At 41.6% G+C, this 20,767-nt stretch overlaps 1 protein-coding gene across 1 annotated transcript in view; it reads left to right on the top strand.

The window, feature by feature from the left end:
• Positions 1 to 20,767, top strand: part of BBS9 (Bardet-Biedl syndrome 9) — a 220,222-nt gene that overhangs the window by 57,310 nt on the left and 142,145 nt on the right. Inside the window, exons 8-9 of the mRNA XM_053468017.1 lie at positions 662 to 845; positions 2,342 to 2,471. Coding sequence (XP_053323992.1) covers positions 662 to 845; positions 2,342 to 2,471 — 314 coding nt within the window. The remainder of the gene's footprint in view (positions 1 to 661; positions 846 to 2,341; positions 2,472 to 20,767) is intronic.

The raw sequence follows: 20,767 nt of genomic DNA, 5'->3' as shown, positions 1-20,767 counted from the left end.
AATTTCATGAACATTTCACTTAATTCCACAAATGGTACTTATGTGTATCTCTATTTATAATGTGTATGTGCAGGATTATCCTGTTTACAAGCTTCATATGCGTTTCTGTGAATATATCTACTGTTTGGTGTAGTTTATATTGGTTCTTATTTTTTTCAGTGAAATGGGCTGAGAAATAAGAATGAGAGATATTTTCTCAATGACTCTTTGATACCCAGGAGCATTGCAATTTCAACTTACTAAATTTTAAGAACCTGCCCTGGTAGGCGGGACTTGCATAACTTACAGTTAAAAATTTAATTGATTTGACAATACATTATTTTGAGCCAGTCAAACTCTTCTTGCAAGCTTACTTGCTTTTTCGCAATCTATAGTGAAAAGCCTCAGTGAGAATTGAGAGATTAAGCACATCTTTCCTACAAATTAATTTGCAAATTCCAGCTATATTGAAGAAAATGGTAATTAAAGTAATGTAATGCAGTTCATCTCTGATATTGATGTAAAACAAGTTAGCAAACTTTGGCACAGAGGGCGTCTCCAACACTGCATGTTTAAGGTGTCTTTTTAGAGGGATGTTGGGTTTTGAGAGGTTAAACTCTTAAAGAATGTCTGTTGGTAAAACAAAAAGTAATGAAATAACACTGTACAATTTTGTTTGTAGGCAGACTGGATACTGAACATTGGAGAACAGGCACTGGATATATGTGTTGTCTCCTTTAATCAAACTGCTTTCTCTATTTTGATTCTTGGTGAGAGAAATTTCTTCTGCCTAAAAGAGAACGGACAGATCCGCTTCATGAAAAAACTTGATTACAGTCCAAGCTGCTTCCTTCCATATTGTTCAGGTTAGTACATAATGAAATATAGTTTGGAGTCACAGTTTGCTGGGTGTACAAACCTTTATACCTGTTTTATTATGCTGTCTGAATACAGTTTGGTTTCATATACATTTTAGGCATGTATATGTGTGGGAATAAGTGAATATAACAGCAGTTATATAGAGAGAGAGTTTATATTCATTATGAATACAATGGAAATGTATGCGGCTCCACTTTGCACCCATAATGAAAAAGTGACTTGCCATTGCACCCATTTTGCACCCAGAGAATTTTCTATTGCACCCATATTGCAAAATGTTGGACTTGCCACTGCTCCTACTTTGCACCCCTAGAACTTTCTATTGGACCCGTATTGCAAAATGATGGAATTGCCATTGCACCCACTTTACACCCCCATAAATTGCACCTGCACCCATGTTGCACCTAAATGATTTATTTTATTATTTTAATAAATGCGTGCAGGGTTGCTTTACTATTATACAGAGATATTCACGGCTGCTGCTGCTTTATGTTAACTATTCTAAAGTTACAGTGTTACATGTGAATAATTGAGCAGATGAGTTTGGGTTTTGGCTCTGATTTAACAGCCTTGTGCAAAATAGCCGCCGCCAATAACCAAAATGACCATCCCAACTCATTGTAATGCTATTGACAGTGACCAAAATGGCCGCTGCACTTGGGGGAGGGGGGAGGGTTGTGGTAGAAACATAAAAGTACAAAAGGTAAGTTTACTTTAGAGGAGAAAAGTTAGGACAAGAGGTCATAATCTAAAACTTGGGTGTAAGAAATCCAGAGACTTGAATTTAATTTAGAGGAGTTTTACTTTACTAAGATGTTCCTGGGTAAGTTAAACAGACCTCCAGCAGAAGTGAGAAAGGTTAATGCAGTGAGGGAATTATCTACAGATCTTGGTATCCTGTCTGGGTATAATGCTAACGTCGGCTTCCTCTTGCTTGATATTGGCCGAAGTCGGACAATACAATAGTAACAGCCAAACTCACATAGTTCTCAATCAGGCCCTCCTTTGCACACTGCTCAGTATTTGCACTCGGCCCCACCTTAGCCTAGAAGGGGGTTTCTACTGTAGTCTGTGGGGGATGGTAAACAGAGGTGGTTTTGGGATAAGCATATGGACTATAACACAAGACCAATGCCTATTTTAGGTTTGAATCCTTATAGCAGAAACAATGAGCAGACTAATTTGGACAAGTGGTACTGTCACCATATCATGTTTCTCTTAATTCTATTTGCATTGTCTCAGTTAAATTGCTAAAACAAGAAATGAACATTTGACATTTTCACTTTTAGGAACAGTATAAGCACAAAGGATTAAACATGTACCATTTCATAGTAAGCTTTGTGTATCGTTAAAGCAGTAAATTGATTTTTATTACTTAACTTATCATGTGTTTAGTGAGTAAAACGGGAATAACGTCTCTTGTTTGGTCTAAAATACAAATCTTGGCGCTTCATCTGACATTTATTTTGTCATGATCCCACAGTGAATGATGGAACAATAAACAGCCTAGTCGGAAACCATAATAACATGTTGCTCGTGTACCAGGATGTGACACTCAAGTGGGCAGCACAGCTTCCTCATATCCCCGTTGCATTAAGGGTTGCAAGTTTCCAGTAAGTATCTCTCTAAAAGACCACGCATCTCGCATTAATTGCTGACATAAAAGTCCTTGTTAATGTTGGAGAGCAAACCATTATGGATGCTAGCACTCATTTTAATGTCTTTGGTATTAATTGTTCCAAGGATTACAATATAATATTGGGTTACTGAGGTCTCTAAGGGTTAAGTTAGATTTAACTGGTAAAGCTCTCTTAAGCATCTATCTTGCAACAGAATGATGTGTAGAAATCCAACTGAACGACAGAAAACACTTGAAATAGAGCAGTGAATTTGGGTCGTCTAGGAGGCTTGTCACACATTTTCATTCATCTGTTACCTACTCTCTTTTCTACTCCTGTTCTGGCAAAAAGTAAAATACAGAACCCACTTGATAGAACTGTAATTTCAAGGCTCAGATTTCTACTGTACAGTAGATGTTGGTCCTGAAGCTAGTGGCCTATTCTGTCAATTTATGATGTTATGCCCTTGTGTAGCAGTGTAACTGAGACACAATATTGGCCATTTTTAGAGAGGTAAGATGGAAGAAGTCCAGAATCTTAAGAGTAAGGAACATCAAGAGAAAAAAATACAATGTGTATGGGATGAGTAGCGTGTATCTATGTATGGAGTCTGTGTACAGTGTATTTCTGGGCTTAAACAGATGTTGTTTGTATAGGATTTGTTTGTGTATAGTAGAGTTTATTACTGTTCTAGTGAAGCTGATATAGTCTCTTCAGAGTCCTTTGAAGTACCACCCCGTGCTTACAGCAACATATTGAGGCATAGTTCAACTAGACCTAGGGTGGCTGACCCATGGGTGCAGAAGCCCATGTCCCCCTTTACACAGGGCAGATTGTCCTATCGGTAGAACTCAGCTGAAGGAGCCGTTGGCAAGAGATGAGATATCCCTTCAATCTAGCCTGTTTATGTTCAGAGGTCAGCACTTAGATGTATGTTCTTAGATCTCTGCTATGATGTGCAACTGTCAGAGATGGGGTCCATACAGACGACTATAATGACCCAGAGCGCCCAATGATGGTATTCAGGTGGTAATGCGCAGTAGCGGAGTCAGACAGGGCCAGGTGCTGGGTAACCACATTCCCCCGTTGAGCACCTAGGGTTGTGCGGCCACATACCAGGCCCCTGACATAGCAGCGGATGTGGTCCAGAACAAAACAAAACTTGGTAATATCCTACAGGCACCCTGGAGCAGGCATGAAACATAGCTCTACAGAGAAATGTGCAGGATGCTGCAGGCTGGATTTAGGGAAGATAAGCAGAGTAATAGCAGAGGGTATCGAGAAACATAACAAGGAAGGGGACTCAGCGAGCAAGGGGGCAGAGCAAGAAACGTAGCAAGCGAGAAAACATGGGAAACTGAAAAAAGCATAACCAGCAAAGCCAAACATAAAGAATACACAGAACACAGATTCTAAACTTAACCAGACAAGACATAGATGGTACAGGACACAACAGAGGACAGGGAACAAGGCAAGGAACACAAGGGATGGAGTGAGGAACCGAGATCCTCAGACACTTCTCCTTTAAGCAAGGAAAGGATATCTTCAACTGGGACATGGGGAGAGGAGAGAGGAACTGAGATCCTCAGAGGATTCAGGGAAAAGAGGGCACAGGTACATAAAAGACTGACACAAATAAACACAGGACTAGCCATAGTATGCTTAGCCCACCACTATGCCAAAGTACTCCAATATTCGGTGGGTCTTAGCGCTAAACCACGCTTCCTACTGAATTTCTGATAGGCTAAAACTAAACATTAAATCTAAACACAGAACAGAGAAAAAGACATACCTAAAGTCTGCAGACTGAGACAAAATGGATGTGGCACAACTTATAAAGAAAACAGAATCTGAAGCTAAGAGCAGGACCAAAATTCAAGAATCAGAAGATAATGGCAGAGCATAAGTAAATCCAGGAATGGATACAGCAAAGGGGAACTATAGCGAGACAGGGGAACTGTAGCAAAAAAGAAAAAAACAGAGATAAGCAGCTCCGCAGGTTGGATGGGACCTGACAGCAACCTTCTGATTCAGAGCTTACTACAGTGCAGTAGGCATCTCTCTGAAAAATATTCAATGCTGTTTTCGATTTTAAAGCAGATGTTTTTTCAGGTACCACAAATTGAACATCAAATGCATTTTGCTGCATTGAAATTTGCAATTTACAGTTGTATTTAAAATGAAATTTTAATATTTGTCAAATACACTGTGTACATGACTGTATGGGATATTAAAAGGGCCAGGAAAATGTTTACATGTTGACATAAATTGTGTATAATAAAAGGTCAAGGTGACGAGGGTTTCAGAACAAAAGTACTGGTAATCTTCTGCATCCAGAAGTAAGGAGAATTTTAGTTCTCCCCTCCAGCCCATCTTGTGCTCCTAATTATAACCACCATAACATTAGTTTAAGCCTTTGTAAATAACAATGGCTATGCAAAAAGTAAACTTTTAAATAAGGAATTGCTTTTTGTACAGTATATGACCAAAAATGTTGACATTCCTCCTGATTATTAAGTTTAGGTGTTTCAGCCACACCCATTGCTAACAGGTATATAAATTAAACCACATAGGCATGTAATCTTCATAGACAAACAAACTTTAAACATGGCCCTGTCACATGGTGCCACCTTTGCCAAAAGTCAGTTCATGAAATGTCCACCCTGCTAGATCTGCCAGAGTCCACTGTAAGAGATTATTGTGAAGTGGAAGCATCTAGGATTAACAACAGCTCAGCCATGAAGGAGTAGACCGTGCAAGCTCACAGAACTAGGCTGCTGGAGCGCGGAGCATGTGAAAATTGCATGTTCTCTGTAACATCACTAAAACTGCCTTTGGCTGCAACATCTGGCTAGCACTGAGCTTCGTTAAATGGGTTTCAATGGCTGAGCAGCTTCACACAAGCCGAAGATCACTGTGCAATGCCAAGTGTTGGCTAGAGTGGTTTAAAGCACCGGCCACTTGACTCTGGAGCAGTAGAACAGTCTTCTTTGGAGTGATGAGTCATGCTACACTATCTGGAAGACAGATGAATCTCGGTTTGGTAGTTGCCAGGTGAACCCTACCTACTGGAATGCATAATGCCTCCTCTAAAGTTTGGTGGAGGAGGAATAATGGTCTAGGGTTTTGGCTATGCCCCTTAGTTGCAGTGGTGGGTGATGTTAATGCTATAGCCTACAAAGACATTTTACACAATTGTTTAATTCCAGCTTTGTGGCACCAGCTTGGGTAAAGTTATTTCCTGTTCCAACATGCCAAGCTCATAAGGACATAGTTCGCTGTGAAGGAATTTTGCAGAGAGGCCTGACCTTAACCACATTGAACACCTTCGGGATGAATTGAAATGGCAATTGCAAGCTGAATGGACACAAATTCCCACAGACACACTCGAGATTTTGGGGAAAGCCTCCGCAGAACAGTGGAGTTGTTATAGATGGGAGGGAAATGGCATGTTAATGTCCAACAAGCTCATGTAGGTTTGATGGTCAGATGTCTGCATACCTTTGGTTATATAGTATATATTGTGTAGTAATACACTGGTATGATATTTGTTACCCTTAACATATGTACTTTGTACTATGAGACAAACAAATGTATATAGCTCTTTAGTTGAACTGAACAGAAGCTCTCTGCTCCTTTTCCGGGTTATCAATGACTGAGGGCTATAATGCTATATATATATATATATATATATATATATATATATATATACCATGTCAAAAAATCAGAGTATTGCAGAGTATGCGGTGATACCTTTTTTATTGGACTAACATAATATTTAAAAGACAAGCTTTCGAGAGTTATCCTCCCTTCATCAGGTCCGAAGCAATATTAATCAACATGATAGAGGTTACAACTTAAAACAAGTGATGGTATAAGAGAAGGGGGGGGGTTGAGTGGGGTGTCGTAAATAATAGGTCTGGAGGTGAGAAAGGCAGAGAGGTAGAGAGATAACCCAGGGACAGAACAAATAAACTTAGGGAAACCAATAACCACAGTAAAACATCAACGATAATAACCGATTATAAGACGACCCCCCAAATCTTAATATTAATTTAGGAAAAAAAGAAAAAGCCTGAATATAAGACGACCCTATAGGAAAAAAGTTTTACCAGTAAATGTTAATTCATTGAAACTATTTTTTTAATAAAAGCTATGATTGAGAAAAATATTTTGGTTTTATTTCCTTCTATTTTCCAACCTGCCCCCCAGTTATGCACATCTGCCCCAGAAATGCCTTATACCCGCTATATGCCACTGTGCCCCATGATATGCCTTTTAACCCTCTAAATGCCACTGTGCCCCATGATATGCCTTTTAACCCTATATGCCACTCTGAGAAAAATATTTTGGTTTTATTTCCTTCTATTTTCCAACCTGCCCCCCAGTCATGCACATCTGCCCCAGAAATGCCTTATACCCGCTATATGCCACTGTGCCCCATGATATGCCTTTTAACCCTCTAAATGCCACTGTGCCCCATGATATGCCTTTTAACCCTATATGCCACTGTGCCCCATGATATGCCTTTTAACCCTATATGCCACTCTGGCACTTAGAGGGTTAAAAGGCATATTATGGGGAAGAGTGGCATATAGGGAGGTTTAAGGCATTTCAGGAAGCAGAGTGGCGTATAGAGGGTTAAAAAGGCATTTCTGGAGGCAGAGTGGCATTAAGGGGGTTAAAAGGCATTTCACAGAGCACCCTGCCTCCAGAAATGCCTTATTCCCCCCATGAAAAAAACCTTGTCTTATAATCGAGCAAATACGGTATATACCCATATACAAGCAACATGTCCCACAGTACTTCCTTTGCCTTAAACAGACATTTCTAAAACATGATTATTTGAGCTTCAGTAGTATTACCATCTAACAAAAGTTTGAATTTGAAGTTGAGCACAGTACATGGGTATATACAATTATCCAGAGCTTTTTCTGCTTTCATAAAAAAATTGACTTTTTTCATGTAAGAGTCTCATTAAAAAGTGTACAACAACACAAAACAAAATACATAAAGGGATTTGCGGCCTGTCCTTGCCTGCAGCAATACTATCTAACTTATGATTAGATTAGCTACTTATACAATTTTGTAGCTTTGATTTAGAAGTTTGTTATAGCTTACTACAAATTGTAGGCACTAGTATGTAGCTACTAGTGTTGATATACCTGCCAAGAAACTTCACAAAGGTCTGTAACAAATACTAATATGTTTAAATTAAATTAAAAGTACACTTAACTCATATTATTTGCTGCCTTATTTATTATTATTTTTAATGCGGTTCAACAATATTTAATTGGCTTGGTTCTGCATTTTATTAATTGAAAGAATTAGAAAAAATAAATAAATAAAGGAAAAATAAATAAATAAAAGAAATTGTTATATATATATATATATATATATATATAACATTTTCCTTACAAACTATCATATATATACCGATCAGCCATAACATTATGACCACCCGCCAAAACGGCCCTGACCCGTCGAGGCATTGACCCCACTAGACCTCTGAAGGTGTGCTGTGATATCCGGCACCAAGACGTTAGCGGCAGATCCTTTAAGTCCTGTAAATTGCAAGGTGGGTACTCCATGAAAGTATTCTAGTACCATGTGTTCTCCAGGTAAGCAACACACACGCGCCCGGTCATCCAAATGAAGAAAACGTGATTCATTAGTCCAGGCCACCTTCTTCTATTCCTCCATGGTCTAGTTCTTATGGTTATGTTGAATATCACTGCTATGTATCCTGCATGTTCTCTTCGCGAATACATTTCTTCCTGTTTTACCAAAAGTTATCTCATCGTCTGTTGCGCTTTATTACGGAACTAGGAGTCAGATATTTTTGCAAACAGTACGTTGACTTAGTGAGCCCTAAAAATTGCTCTGGTGGTCACTAGGTTACTTACGTTTACTATGTTATTTATGGACCACTGTAGTAAACAACAAAGAAGAAATATGAAGTATATTGCAGGCAGTTAATTTAAGATAATATGAAGCATGTATTCTAGCAGAAAGCAAGGAAGCTAGTAACATAAACTAGATTTTTACCCCTGTTCCAACAGGTGGTAAAGACACTTAAAGTAGATGATTTGGAATGTCTGGGCCAGTTGCGTCTTACCTACTGTCAAAATCAGTGTTTATTTTGTTTCACTAAATTCAAAAGCAAAGCTCATGTGCCGACATAATTATACTACCGTACATATCCAATTGAAAGTGTAGACTTGAAAGAAGAATAGCAGAAAAGCATTAGACACTTCAGTAATTACTTCTAGCCAGGGTATTTTTATGTAGAAAATATTTCCTAATTTTATTTTCCATAATTTTCCGGTCCATACTTTCCACTCAGACTTTAGTTAGCCCAACAAAATGTAACCATGGAAAAAAATAATATGGTTATATAATTTCCAAGAGTGTATAGATATCAGATATGTATAGCTCTACATTCTTTCTTGGCAAATTCAGACATGCTATCATTAATGCTGCCTAAACATTGTCACACTGGTAAAATGTTTCACACCTTAACTGGCAATAAAATAGCACACTTCACTTAAAGATTCTCTGTCAAAAGTCTAAATTTTCTCTATAAAAAAGTCTATTTTTATTAGTTAAGTTCCCAAGTGGGCTTAGTAATGGAAAATGTATTTTCCTCAAATTATTATTATTTTTTCTTTCAGGTTTTCTTTACAACAGTTGTCTCTTGAATATATTCTTTTCCAGTTTATCTGACTTTTCATTTTGACATTAACTACATAACAAAAGAGAGAATGCTGGGCACACATTATGACTAGTTTCACTTTAATCATTTTTGGAAATTGCATTTATTTCTTAACAGGCAGTATCAAATATATGAATGTTTGAAAAGATTGACATTAATTTAAGTTGTGTCTCCTTTTTAATATAACCATTAATAGTAGTTAAAGTATGTTTTTAAGCTCCTTGGTCGCAGAACCAGTGAATGGATTTGTTCTATATTTTTGTGGTTCCATTCTTACATGCAATCCAATATTATACTAAACTATTTTATATAAAATCGCCAATGCAACTCAATGCATTTAGGCATGTATTGCAATATAAAATAATTTTATTTAACATTGCAGGATGACCAAAGGTAAACCTTTACAAAATGCAGTACCACACTTGAATGTCATACTTTTCCTCAGTAGCTTTAGCATGGTAAATTCTGTATTGTTTTTCGTAATATTAAATGTCATCCCTCTCGTAATATAACCGACTCTACTGTGTTCTACATGATTAATTTTCATGGGTCGGTTATTCCTTTTCTCTGAGGCCTTTTTTATGGGGGCATACTTGACATTAAAGAACTGCTCTATCAACAATAATGAAATTGAGATTTTATTTTAGTCTATAACTTTGCTGGGCTTTCTAGGCATTTCCTGCTTATCACTTTACACCTCTCGTGAAATTCCATCAGACACAATACTTAAGAAAACACAAAGTCTTGGTAGAAGTGTATTTAATTTTTGTTATTGAATACTGTTTTGTGCATTCAGTGTCAAATTGGATTGGTTGGCATAATTCCCACAGTGGTGTGTGTGTGTGATGCACAAAATAGGAATTTGCAACTTGAAGTATTGTAACTGAAGATTATATATTTAATATCTGTCTTGCGGCCATACCTGGGAACTCTCTGGAAAATTTCACATTGAAATCACAGGAGTACAGAGGCCCCTGGGTCCGCTTTTAATCTGCATTTGGGTGAGTCTGGCTAGCCCTGGCTCTTGATATTGCTGCATCCCCTTACAGTCTTCTATAAGGAGCATGCAAACTATCCTTCCCAGGAATGCCTGCGGCCACTTGCTGGATATGAGGGTAATTACTTTAGAGGACTTAAAGGCAATACAATAGAGCAGCAGCAAATGCTTGCAGAATGCTTGGTTGCATTATAAAGAGAGGTATTAGCAGTAGAAAGAGGAAAGTGCTTATGCCATTGTACAGAGCACTGGTGAGACTTCACTTGGAGTATTGTAAGCAGTACTGAAGACCATATCTCCTGAAGGGTATAGACACTTTAGAGAAAATGGCTATTAAACTGGTTCATGGATTGCAGGATAAAATTTACCAAGAAAGATTAACCCTTTGACGTCAATTGACGCGCCAGGCATGTTACGGAAAAACATCCTGTTGGCAACAGTTGATGTGCCTGGCACCTCATGACGTTAGACTGGGATGCGTTTTTTTTCTCCCAAATGGTGTTGCTGTAATGCCTCAATGCCGAAGCATTCAGCAACATCGAAATCTGAAGCAGGGGTCCCCATTTCATAACTCTAGGGAGCGTCAATGTGTGCCACATTAAATATGGTACCGACTGTCTGTTTAAAACAAGTTAGTAGGGGGATCAACAATGCCTCCTAAAAAAAAAAATTATAGAAACAAATATAACATAAAAATTATATAATAAAGATATTCTAAATACATGAGGGCAGGATTTCATAAATTCATATCTAATGTAGAATGTGTGTGTGTGAGGAAAAACATACAAACAATACTAGAGTTAAAATATCAGCGTTTGAAATAACCCGGTTGTCTAGTTTTCAAAAAAATATATGATTTGATGGGGTAAATTAAATTGTCCAGCTTGAAAGATCTCCCAAGAAGGACATGTGGGCAGAATTTTCAACATGTCAAAATTCCAATGAAATAATGTGCACCTCCCAAATGTGACCCTTTGGCCTCCAAACAACCTGTTTGACACTTCATACCTGAAGTACAATGTGAAAAAAAAAAACACACACAAAAAAAGAAATACTACCACAAACTTTGACAACTGGTGCTAGTAGAAATGGTGCATGGAAAGAGTTAAAATGCTAGCATTTGAAATACCCTGGGGTGTCTAGTTTTGAAAGAGATAGGGTTTGATAGAGATAAGTTGAACTGACTGGTTGCAAAGATGTCCTAAATAGGTCATGCGTAATAGCAATATGCTGCTTGTACTTATTGCCATATAACTTGCAGAAAAACATTGAGTTTTTCTAAACTCAGGACAAATATTAGAATCTATATAGCAGTTGTTTTTCATTAGCTTTTGTAGATGAGTAAATTATTTTTCATGTAAGATCAGAAACTTTTCACCATATTTTATACTTTTCTTATAATAAATTATATGATATAATCAAAAATGGTATCTAAATAAAGCCCTTCTTGTCCTGAAAAAACATATATAACTTTTGCGGGGACAGGAAAGAAGGAAATTACAGCTGAACACTAGCACCGCAGTTAAAACAGCCACTGTCACAAAAGGTACAAAAGTAACAGCTCTGTATTTAAGGGGTTAAAGGATCTTAACATGTGTAGTTTAGAAGAAAGATGGGACGGGGATATGATAGAGACCTTTAAATACATAAAAGGAATCAACGCATATTCCTTTAGCTCACCTTTCCTAGTCCCTCTCCTTCGATACTTACATTAGTGTGGCTGGTCCATCCTAGGCCCACATTTGCCTATTGTGTAATACACCTTAACTCCTTCTATATTGTAAGCTAATTTGAGCAGAGCCCTCCTCACCTGTTGTTCTGTAAGTCAAATTGTTATGTTATATACTACTTGTAATGCCTATTGTAGGGGACAGCTCACGCATGGGGCGGCAATGACGGTTTCACACAGGTTTCCAACGTAAAAGCGCGTTTATTTAGATGTTGTAGTCACAGAGCACCTTGTAAACAAAACAAACTATAAGCCTGTCCGGCTCTAACTAAACAGCAGGATACCTCTCTAGCAGCCTAAGGTCTGACGCAAAGCAAAGTAACCAGTTTTGTATGGGGTAAAGCTTCATACCTGGTGAGCTGCAGCGCTGGCTGTAGCTGCTCCTTCATTCAGTTTCTCCCTTCACCTGCAAACTTAACAGCCCTCTCTTTTAAGGCTTCCTCCCCAGTAACGAGCTTAGGAAGCCTCACCTGAGAGCACCTGGGTTTGCTACCATGCCTGGCAGAGGTAACCAGGTGAGATATATATACCATCAACCACGCTCCCATACACTTTACCACATATCCCCCCCGTCGACTCCAGACCAGAGGTCTGGACAGCGTCAGCAACCATACAGTACACCCTGGACAACGCATCCGCATTCCCATGTAACTTCCCTGGTCTATGCTCCACTGTAAATCTAAAATTTTGCAAGGAGAGAAACCATCTGGTCACTCTTGCATTCCTCTCCTTATTCTGTTTCATCCATGCCAGAGGAGCATGGTCAGTCACCAACACGAATTCCCTGCCCAGGAGATAATATCTCAGGGACTCCAACGCCCACTTGATGGCGAGACACTCCCTTTCCACTATGGCATAATTTTCCTCGGCTGGGGTCAGTTTCCTACTCAAGTACAGCACTGGGTGTTCTTCCCCATTAACCACTTGTGACAAAACTGCCCCCAAACCTCTAGCAGACGCGTCTGTCTGAACCAGAAATGGTTTCCTAAAATCAGGGGAAACGAGCACTGGCTGGTCACACAGGACAGACTTCAGACTCTGAAAAGCCCTTTCTGCCTCGGGGTTCCACTTTACCATCACTGACTTACCACCCTTTGTTAAGTCTGTCAATGGTGTGGCCATGGAGGCAAAATTGGGCACGAACCGACGGTAGTACCCGGTTATGCCAAGGAAAGCCCTCACTTGTTTCTTTGTTACTGGCCTAGGCCAGTTCTGTATCGCCTCAATCTTATTGATCTGGGGTTTAACCAGCCCCCTACCAATGATATAACCCAGGTATCTTGCTTCCTCCAGACCCACTGCACATTTTTCAGGGTTTATGGTTAGGCCTGCATCACTAATGGAGTCTAACACGCCCTGTACCTTACCGAGGTGACTTTTCCAGTCAGACGAAAAAATTACCACATCGTCCAGGTAAGCAGCGGCATAATCACGATGTGGTCTCAAAATCAGATCCATCAGCCTCTGAAAGGTAGCAGGGGCCCCATGTAACCCAAATGGCATCACAACATACTGGAACAGGCCCTCTGGAGTGGAAAAGGCAGTCTTCTCTTTAGCCTCCTCAGTTAACGGTATCTGCCAATAGCCCTTTGTAAGGTCAAGTGTTGTAATGTACCTTGCCTTCCCAAGCCTCTCAACCAGTTCATCCACTCGGGGCATGGGGTACGCATCAAACTTTGAGACCTCATTTAATCTCCTGAAGTCATTACAGAACCTCCACGTCCCGTTGGGCTTTGGGATTAGCACTATGGGGCTTGACCACTCACTAGTAGATTCCTCAATAACACCTAATTCAAGCATGCGCCTGACCTCCGTGGATACCGCCTCTCTACGGGCTTCTGGTATCCTGTATGGCTTCAGGTTCACTTTACTGTGAGGCTCAGTTTTAATATGGTGTTTTATGAGGTGGGTACGGCCAGGTAGGTCCGAAAACTTTCGTCTGTTTTCCTGCAGGAACTCCCTCACCTCCTGCTTCTGGGGCACTGACAGTGCCTCTCCTATTGTTACTGGGGGAACTGGTTGCCCCACTTCTTTGACCCCTGCCTGGGTCGCCCCCAAAGACTCCCGCTCTTTCCACGGCTTGATCAGGTTTACGTGGTAAACCTGGAAGGGTTTTCTCCTGCCCGGTTGATGGACCTTGTAGTTCACCTCACTCATCTTCTCTACAACCTCATAGGGACCCTGCCACTTGGCTAAAAACTTACTTTCAACGGTGGGCACTAAAACCAGGACCCTGTCCCCAGGATTAAAGGCCCTCAACCTGGCAGATCTGTTATAAATTCTGCTCTGGGCCTCCTGCGCTCTTTGCAGATGCGTTTTAACTATAGGCATCACCGTCGCTATTCGCTCCTGCATCTGAGCCACATGTTCAATAACACTCTTATATGGGGTGGCCTCGGCCTCCCAAGTTTCTTTGGCAATATCTAACAAACCCCGTGGATGTCGGCCATACACTAACTCAAAGGGGGAAAACCCTGTAGACGCTTGGGGCACCTCCCGGATAGAGAACATGAGGTAGGGTAATAGACAGTCCCAATCCCGACCATCCCTTTCTACCACCTTTTTTAGCATATGCTTTAGGGTTTTGTTAAACCTCTCCACTAACCCGTCTGTTTGAGGGTGGTACACTGAGGTACGGAGGTGAGTGATTTTAAACAACTTACACAGGTCTTTCATGACCCGTGACATAAAGGGCGTACCCTGGTCAGTAAGAATTTCTTTAGGGATCCCCGTGCGAGAGAACATGTAAAACAACTCCCTAGCAATATTTTTGGAGGCCATGTTTCTTAAGGGTACCGCCTCTGGGTACCGGGTAGCATAATCCAAGACAACCAAAATGTATTGGTGTCCCCTAGCAGATTTGACAATGGGCCCTACCAAATCCATGGCAACTCTCTCAAATGGTACTTCAATGATGGGAAGTGGCACCAAGGGGCTACGGAAGTGTGGTGTTGGGGCACTCTTCTGGCATGTGGGGCATGACTCACAATACCTTTTTACTTCTTCATATACCCCAGGCCAATAGAACCTTTGGAGGACCCTCTCTTGTGTTTTATTAGTCCCCAAGTGCCCCCCAAACACATGGTTATGGGCTATGTCCAGCACCAGGTGTCGGTATGGTTTTGGCACCAGAAGCTGTTCCACAATTTCCTTGTTAACTTTGGTGACCCGGTACACTAGATCCCCATTCATGGCAAAATGCGGAAATTTCTGGTCAGCTTCGGGTTCCTGGCCTCCTTAGTAGGGAGCCCTTTCTAGGATTGTGGGGTCCCAGGGGTTCAGGATCAGTCTTTTGCCCTTGCCCAAACTCTAGATCCCTGCTCTCTCTCACATTTTTCCATACACCTCCAGCTGGAACTCTCTTACCCAAAGATGTCGCGGGTCTGACAGTCTTGGAAGGTGTTGGTGCCGCAGGGACCTCACGGAGGAAGTCCTCGGTTGCTATGAACCTTTCCACCATGTTGACAAGCTGCTCAGCAGTTCTGGGGTCTCCATGCCCAACCCACCGTTGTAGCTCCGCCGGGAGGGCGCGGAGGTAGTGGTCCACTACCACCTTTTCCACAATCTGGGCTGGTGTAGTGGATTCTGGTTCCAGCCACTTGCGTACAAGATGAATCAGATCATACATCTGGGACCTGGCAGGCTTGTCCATGGTGTATTTCCAACAGTGGACTCTCTTGGCCCGAACAGCGGGCGTAACACCCAGGCGAGCAAGGATCTCCATTTTTAGTTTTGTAAAGTCCCGGACATCCTGCTCCCCGAGGTCATAGTAGGCCTTTTGCGGTTCACCAGTCAGGAAGGGTGCAATCACTTCTGCCCACTCTGCAACTGGCAGTCTCTCTCTCTCCGCCACTCTCTCAAATACGGTGAGGTATGCCTCAACGTCGTCGTCGGGTGTCATTTTTTGTAAGCCCCGCTGAACGGCCCTCCTCACGTTAACAGTCTCAAGGGGGCTTGCCTCCACTTGTTGGGACTGAGCCACAACAGTCTCTCTGAGCGCAGCAATCTGCTCCATTAACAGGCGATTCGTTTCCTGTTGTTGGGCCATAGTCTGCTGTTGCGCATGTTGCTGGGCGTGAAAAGCCTCTGCATGAAACTTCCGTTGCTGTTCCAAGGCCTGCTCATGTCTCAGGTTAGCCTGTATCAGCTGCTTTATCACTTCCTCCATTGTGCCGGATGGGCCTTACAGTGCTGCAGCCTTCACTCAGGACATATGCTTCCGGCCCTTTAAATGTCCACAAAATTCAGATGCTGTGTTTTGTCCTGCCGTTGCTCCTAGCACCGCTTTGCCCGCATTCTCCACCAATTGTAGGGGACAGCTCACGCATGGGGCGGCAATGACGGTTTCACACAGGTTTCCAACGTAAAAGCGCGTTTATTTAGATGTTGTAGTCACAGAGCACCTTGTAAACAAAACAAACTATAAGCCTGTCCGGCTCTAACTAAACAGCAGGATACCTCTCTAGCAGCCTAAGGTCTGACGCAAAGCAAAGTAACCAGTTTTGTATGGGGTAAAGCTTCATACCTGGTGAGCTGCAGCGCTGGCTGTAGCTGCTCCTTCATTCAGTTTCTCCCTTCACCTGCAAACTTAACAGCCCTCTCTTTTAAGGCTTCCTCCCCAGTAACGAGCTTAGGAAGCCTCACCTGAGAGCACCTGGGTTTGCTACCATGCCTGGCAGAGGTAACCAGGTGAGATATATATACCATCAACCACGCTCCCATACACTTTACCACACTGTCTACTCTTTGTACAGGGCCACGGAATATGATGGCATTATATAAAACAATAAATAATAATAACACAATAAGAAGAGGATTCTATTTAACCCCTTGATGACAATTGCCGGTTCTGGCACGTCATGCACTAACATCAGGTTAGTGACAATTGACGTGCCAGGACCGCCATGCCTTTAAACGGGTGCAGATCTACGCTCGCTTTCTGAATACAAACGGTGTTCCTGTAATGCCCCGATGTCGAGGCATTCAACGACACTGAGATCGGCATCAGGGGCCATGTCTGGCCCCTCCCAGGCGTCAATGTCCGGCATATACTGTATGGCAGCGCACACCCGTTTTATAAGACTTCAATGGTGTCGCTGAAACTCGACACCGAACTCCTGCCCCAGGTCACAAACGCCACTGTAAGTGATTTTTCCATTCGCAAGATGGTGGCGCGTTGAAAACTTTGAGGAGGGTCTCTCCAGACCCTCTGGCTCCACTTGCAGGTTGAATACAGGCACTGCATTAAAAGAAATAAAATACTGGCATGTTAAATGCCCATGGAGTGTCTACTTTAAAAAAAAAATGTATGATTTGAATTGAATTGGCCGGGTTCAACAATGTCCCAATTAACACTGGGGGAAAGAGGACCATATGTCTAATTTCCAATTTTTAAAATGCACACGTCACCAAATGTGTCTTTCAGCTAGACAACCCAACAAACCCATGCAAGGGTGGTATCACTGTACTCAGGAGATGTTGCTGAACACATATTGGGGGGTTGTGTGGCAATGACATGTACCAGGAGCTATAAATTCATACATTAATTAAAATGTGTGTGAAAAAAACGCAAAACAATACTACCACAAAGTTTGACAAAGATTGGTGGTAGAATCAGTGCATGGAAAGAGTTAAAATACTAACATTTGAAATACCCTGGGGTGTCTAGCCTTCAAAAATATATGGTTTTATCGGGTAAATTTTATTGGCCAGCTTCAAAGATACCTGAAATGATACAATCAAAGCAATGACATCTAAAGAAAGCCCTTCTTGTCCTGAAATAAAACCAATATATAAATCGTGTGGGTTCAGTAAACGAGAAAGAAGAAAATTACAGCTAAACATGAGCACTGCGGAAATGTTAAAACAGCCTTTGTCACGACCACTTAGACAACGGCACACACCGCAGAAGTTCTTCTGCCCAGAAGCCAACCACCAAAGGAAACCCTTAGTGGCAGGGACCTGGGAATTAGACGATCCGAACAGTGAGGAAGCCAGGTGCAAGCGGATAAATATAGGAGGAAGTTGGATGCCAGGAGTAGGAACAGCAAACGCAGAAGCCAGGAGCCAGTACAGCAATGCGAGGGAAATAACGGACAGGATGGTCAGGAAAGCTGGGTCAAAACACGAACGCGGGTAGTCCTACAAGCCGGGTCAGTAACGGAGCGGGTAGTCAGACGAACCAAAACTGGAAACCAGGAGACACAGGACACGGTACAGAATCGCTAGGCTAAGGATGGTCAGGCAGGCAAAGGGACAAAAAATCCGGAGAAACTCAGAGAACAGGTCAACAGGAAACTAACAGCAACGAAGACCACAACAGGGTACCAGACAAAGCATATCCAGGGTTTATAAATCCGGCGCCAAATCACAGGCTCCGCCCCCCGCCCGTGTCACAGTAACTCCTCCCAGAACCCCGCCTCCGAAGCAGACCGGCCGCACCCCCATCCACACTACCAGGAGGAATGCCACTGGACCGAGTGCGGGTAAGTACAGAATACTGGGGGTCACTGCTTCGTCGGGCAGTATGATGCCCGTTGGAAGAAGGACTCCCAGCTCCCGACTTCCGTCCTCGATGCTGGTGGTTGGACTCCCGACCACCCGCATCGGAGGGGTTAATGGGTACCCTCGGTAACTGCAGCGCGGGAGCAGTCCTCTGCATTCGCGCGTGCGGCACCGAAGGGGTGACCATGACGATGGGTACAAAAACTAAAAAACAGCCTTTGTCATGAAAGGGTTAAAAGAAGGAAAACTACCAAAACAAGAGGACATGGTCTTAAGTTAGAGCGGCCAAGGTTTAAAAGTAATATCAGAAAATATTACTCTACTGGAAGGTTAGTGGATGCATGTTATAGCATTCCAGCAGAAGTGGTAGATGTTTGTATATTGGATGAGTTTATGCATGCATGTGATAGGCATCCTAGATAAAAAAAAAAAAAAAAAAATAAGGTCAGGGACTAAGGAAAGTATCCAAAAATTTGACAAATTGGGTGTGCCGAATGGATCTGCTGATACAGTCAATGTTTCTATATGTAGTATATATTATTATTACCGTATTCAAGGCTGTCTGACTATAAGACTAAGATCCAGATCCCTTGCAGCGCAGCAGGGGACCTCGATGCTCTTCTCTGGTAACCTCCGCTTCCGCCCGGCACTTCCACTAGGGCTTCTATGACGGAGCACCTGTGTGACATGACCTTCCGGTGCTCAGTCATAGAAGCCCTGGCGGAACTAACGGGCAGGACAGGTTGTCTACGTGCAGCGCCAACAAAGTGCTTCTTACAATACATATATTCAAGGGGTATGACTAGAATTGACAGACTAAGAGAAACCGATACATTAGATAGAGAGAGCCCTGCCCGCAAGCTTACAATCTTGAGGGATTTTTAACTTTCTTTTTTATCAGCTGCCCCAGAGGTGTAGTATGTAGCTGTACGCACAAGTATTATATCTGAGCAGTCATATGATCCAAGCGTCTGTCAAGGGTAACATAGTTATTTACAAGTCAGCAATCATGCTGTACCAACCTACATCACAGCTCCCACCTGGCCTTCTCATAATACTCTGCAGTTGTGAGGTGGCCATCCACATAAGGTTGGCTAGTGGTCTCAGCCCTGGTCCCACTAATTCTCTCTTCTATATATATATAATCATTTAACACCATTGAAATGCAAAAAAATGTATAATGAAAATCTGAAGGTATACATTTGACGCTATTTAAGATTCCTACACCTGTATATGTTTATATGCAACCTACTTGCTGGTGCAATCGTAGTTTCAATGCATATGTCAAGTGTAAGTTATATCATAACACGACCATTTGATATGTAACAATGTACATGTTGAATTTCTCCCTAAATAAACTATAGCCATCCCCCCATTATATATGTAGATGTGTGTGTATATGTGTATATGTGTGTGTATATATATATATATATATATATATATATATATATATATATAATAGATGTAAGCATGGGGCCCTAATATGGCATCATCCCTTAGATATCTTAGTCTGTCTGTGTTCAGAAATGTGGCCTTTGAGTACTACAGTTTGATAGTATGTTCTACTCAGTTCCATAAATATGCCAACACTCTGTGTCATGCTAAGCGTACCAAAAAAGATAATATTGCAGGGCAGGTCACTGTGTCTCAAAAGATAGAGCCGCTCGATCCCGGAAGAGTCCTATGCCTTTTGCGTTCCAGCTGCCGTAGGGAAAAATCTATGGGGCACAGACAGGATAACCAGAAACAAGCTGTAGGAAGGAAACTGAAATTCAGGAAGTTGAGGATAACCATATAACAAAGCCACCGAGTAGTTGAGGGCAAGCCGTGGTCAAAGGAATCAATGCGAATAGAAATGCACTAGGACAGGATACGCTATAACCATGGTATGACCACCTGAGAGCATAGTGTCTCTGGGGATTATTTAGGGCTTCCTATGAAGTGTTGGTGCCGCATTTGAATCTTGGCGTGAAATTCAAAATGAAGATGTGACGGAGGCCCGTACAGTAACTCTGCCGTAGAGATCTTCCTTGCCGCTGTAAGCCAACTTGCTCAAGGAATTAACCCAAGCACTAGTCGAGACTTAGTGTAGGGTGCAAACAGAACTAGGTTTATTGAAAACAACACAGATATTTATAAAAAGAAACTTAAAAAAGACAGCGCTCAGATAAATATAAAAACAATAATTGTAATATATATATATATATATATATATATATATATATATATATATATAAAGACAAAAATACAAAAAGGAATACGCAATACAATCAATAAAAGCGACAAAATACAAAATATTAAATAATATACAAAAAAGTCACCAGTATAAGTATAAACATGCAAAT

This window comes from Spea bombifrons, chromosome 5, assembly GCF_027358695.1.
Source record: "Spea bombifrons isolate aSpeBom1 chromosome 5, aSpeBom1.2.pri, whole genome shotgun sequence".
Lineage (NCBI taxonomy): Eukaryota > Metazoa > Chordata > Amphibia > Anura > Pelobatidae > Spea > Spea bombifrons.
This window is presented reverse-complemented; position numbering and strand designations above follow the sequence as displayed.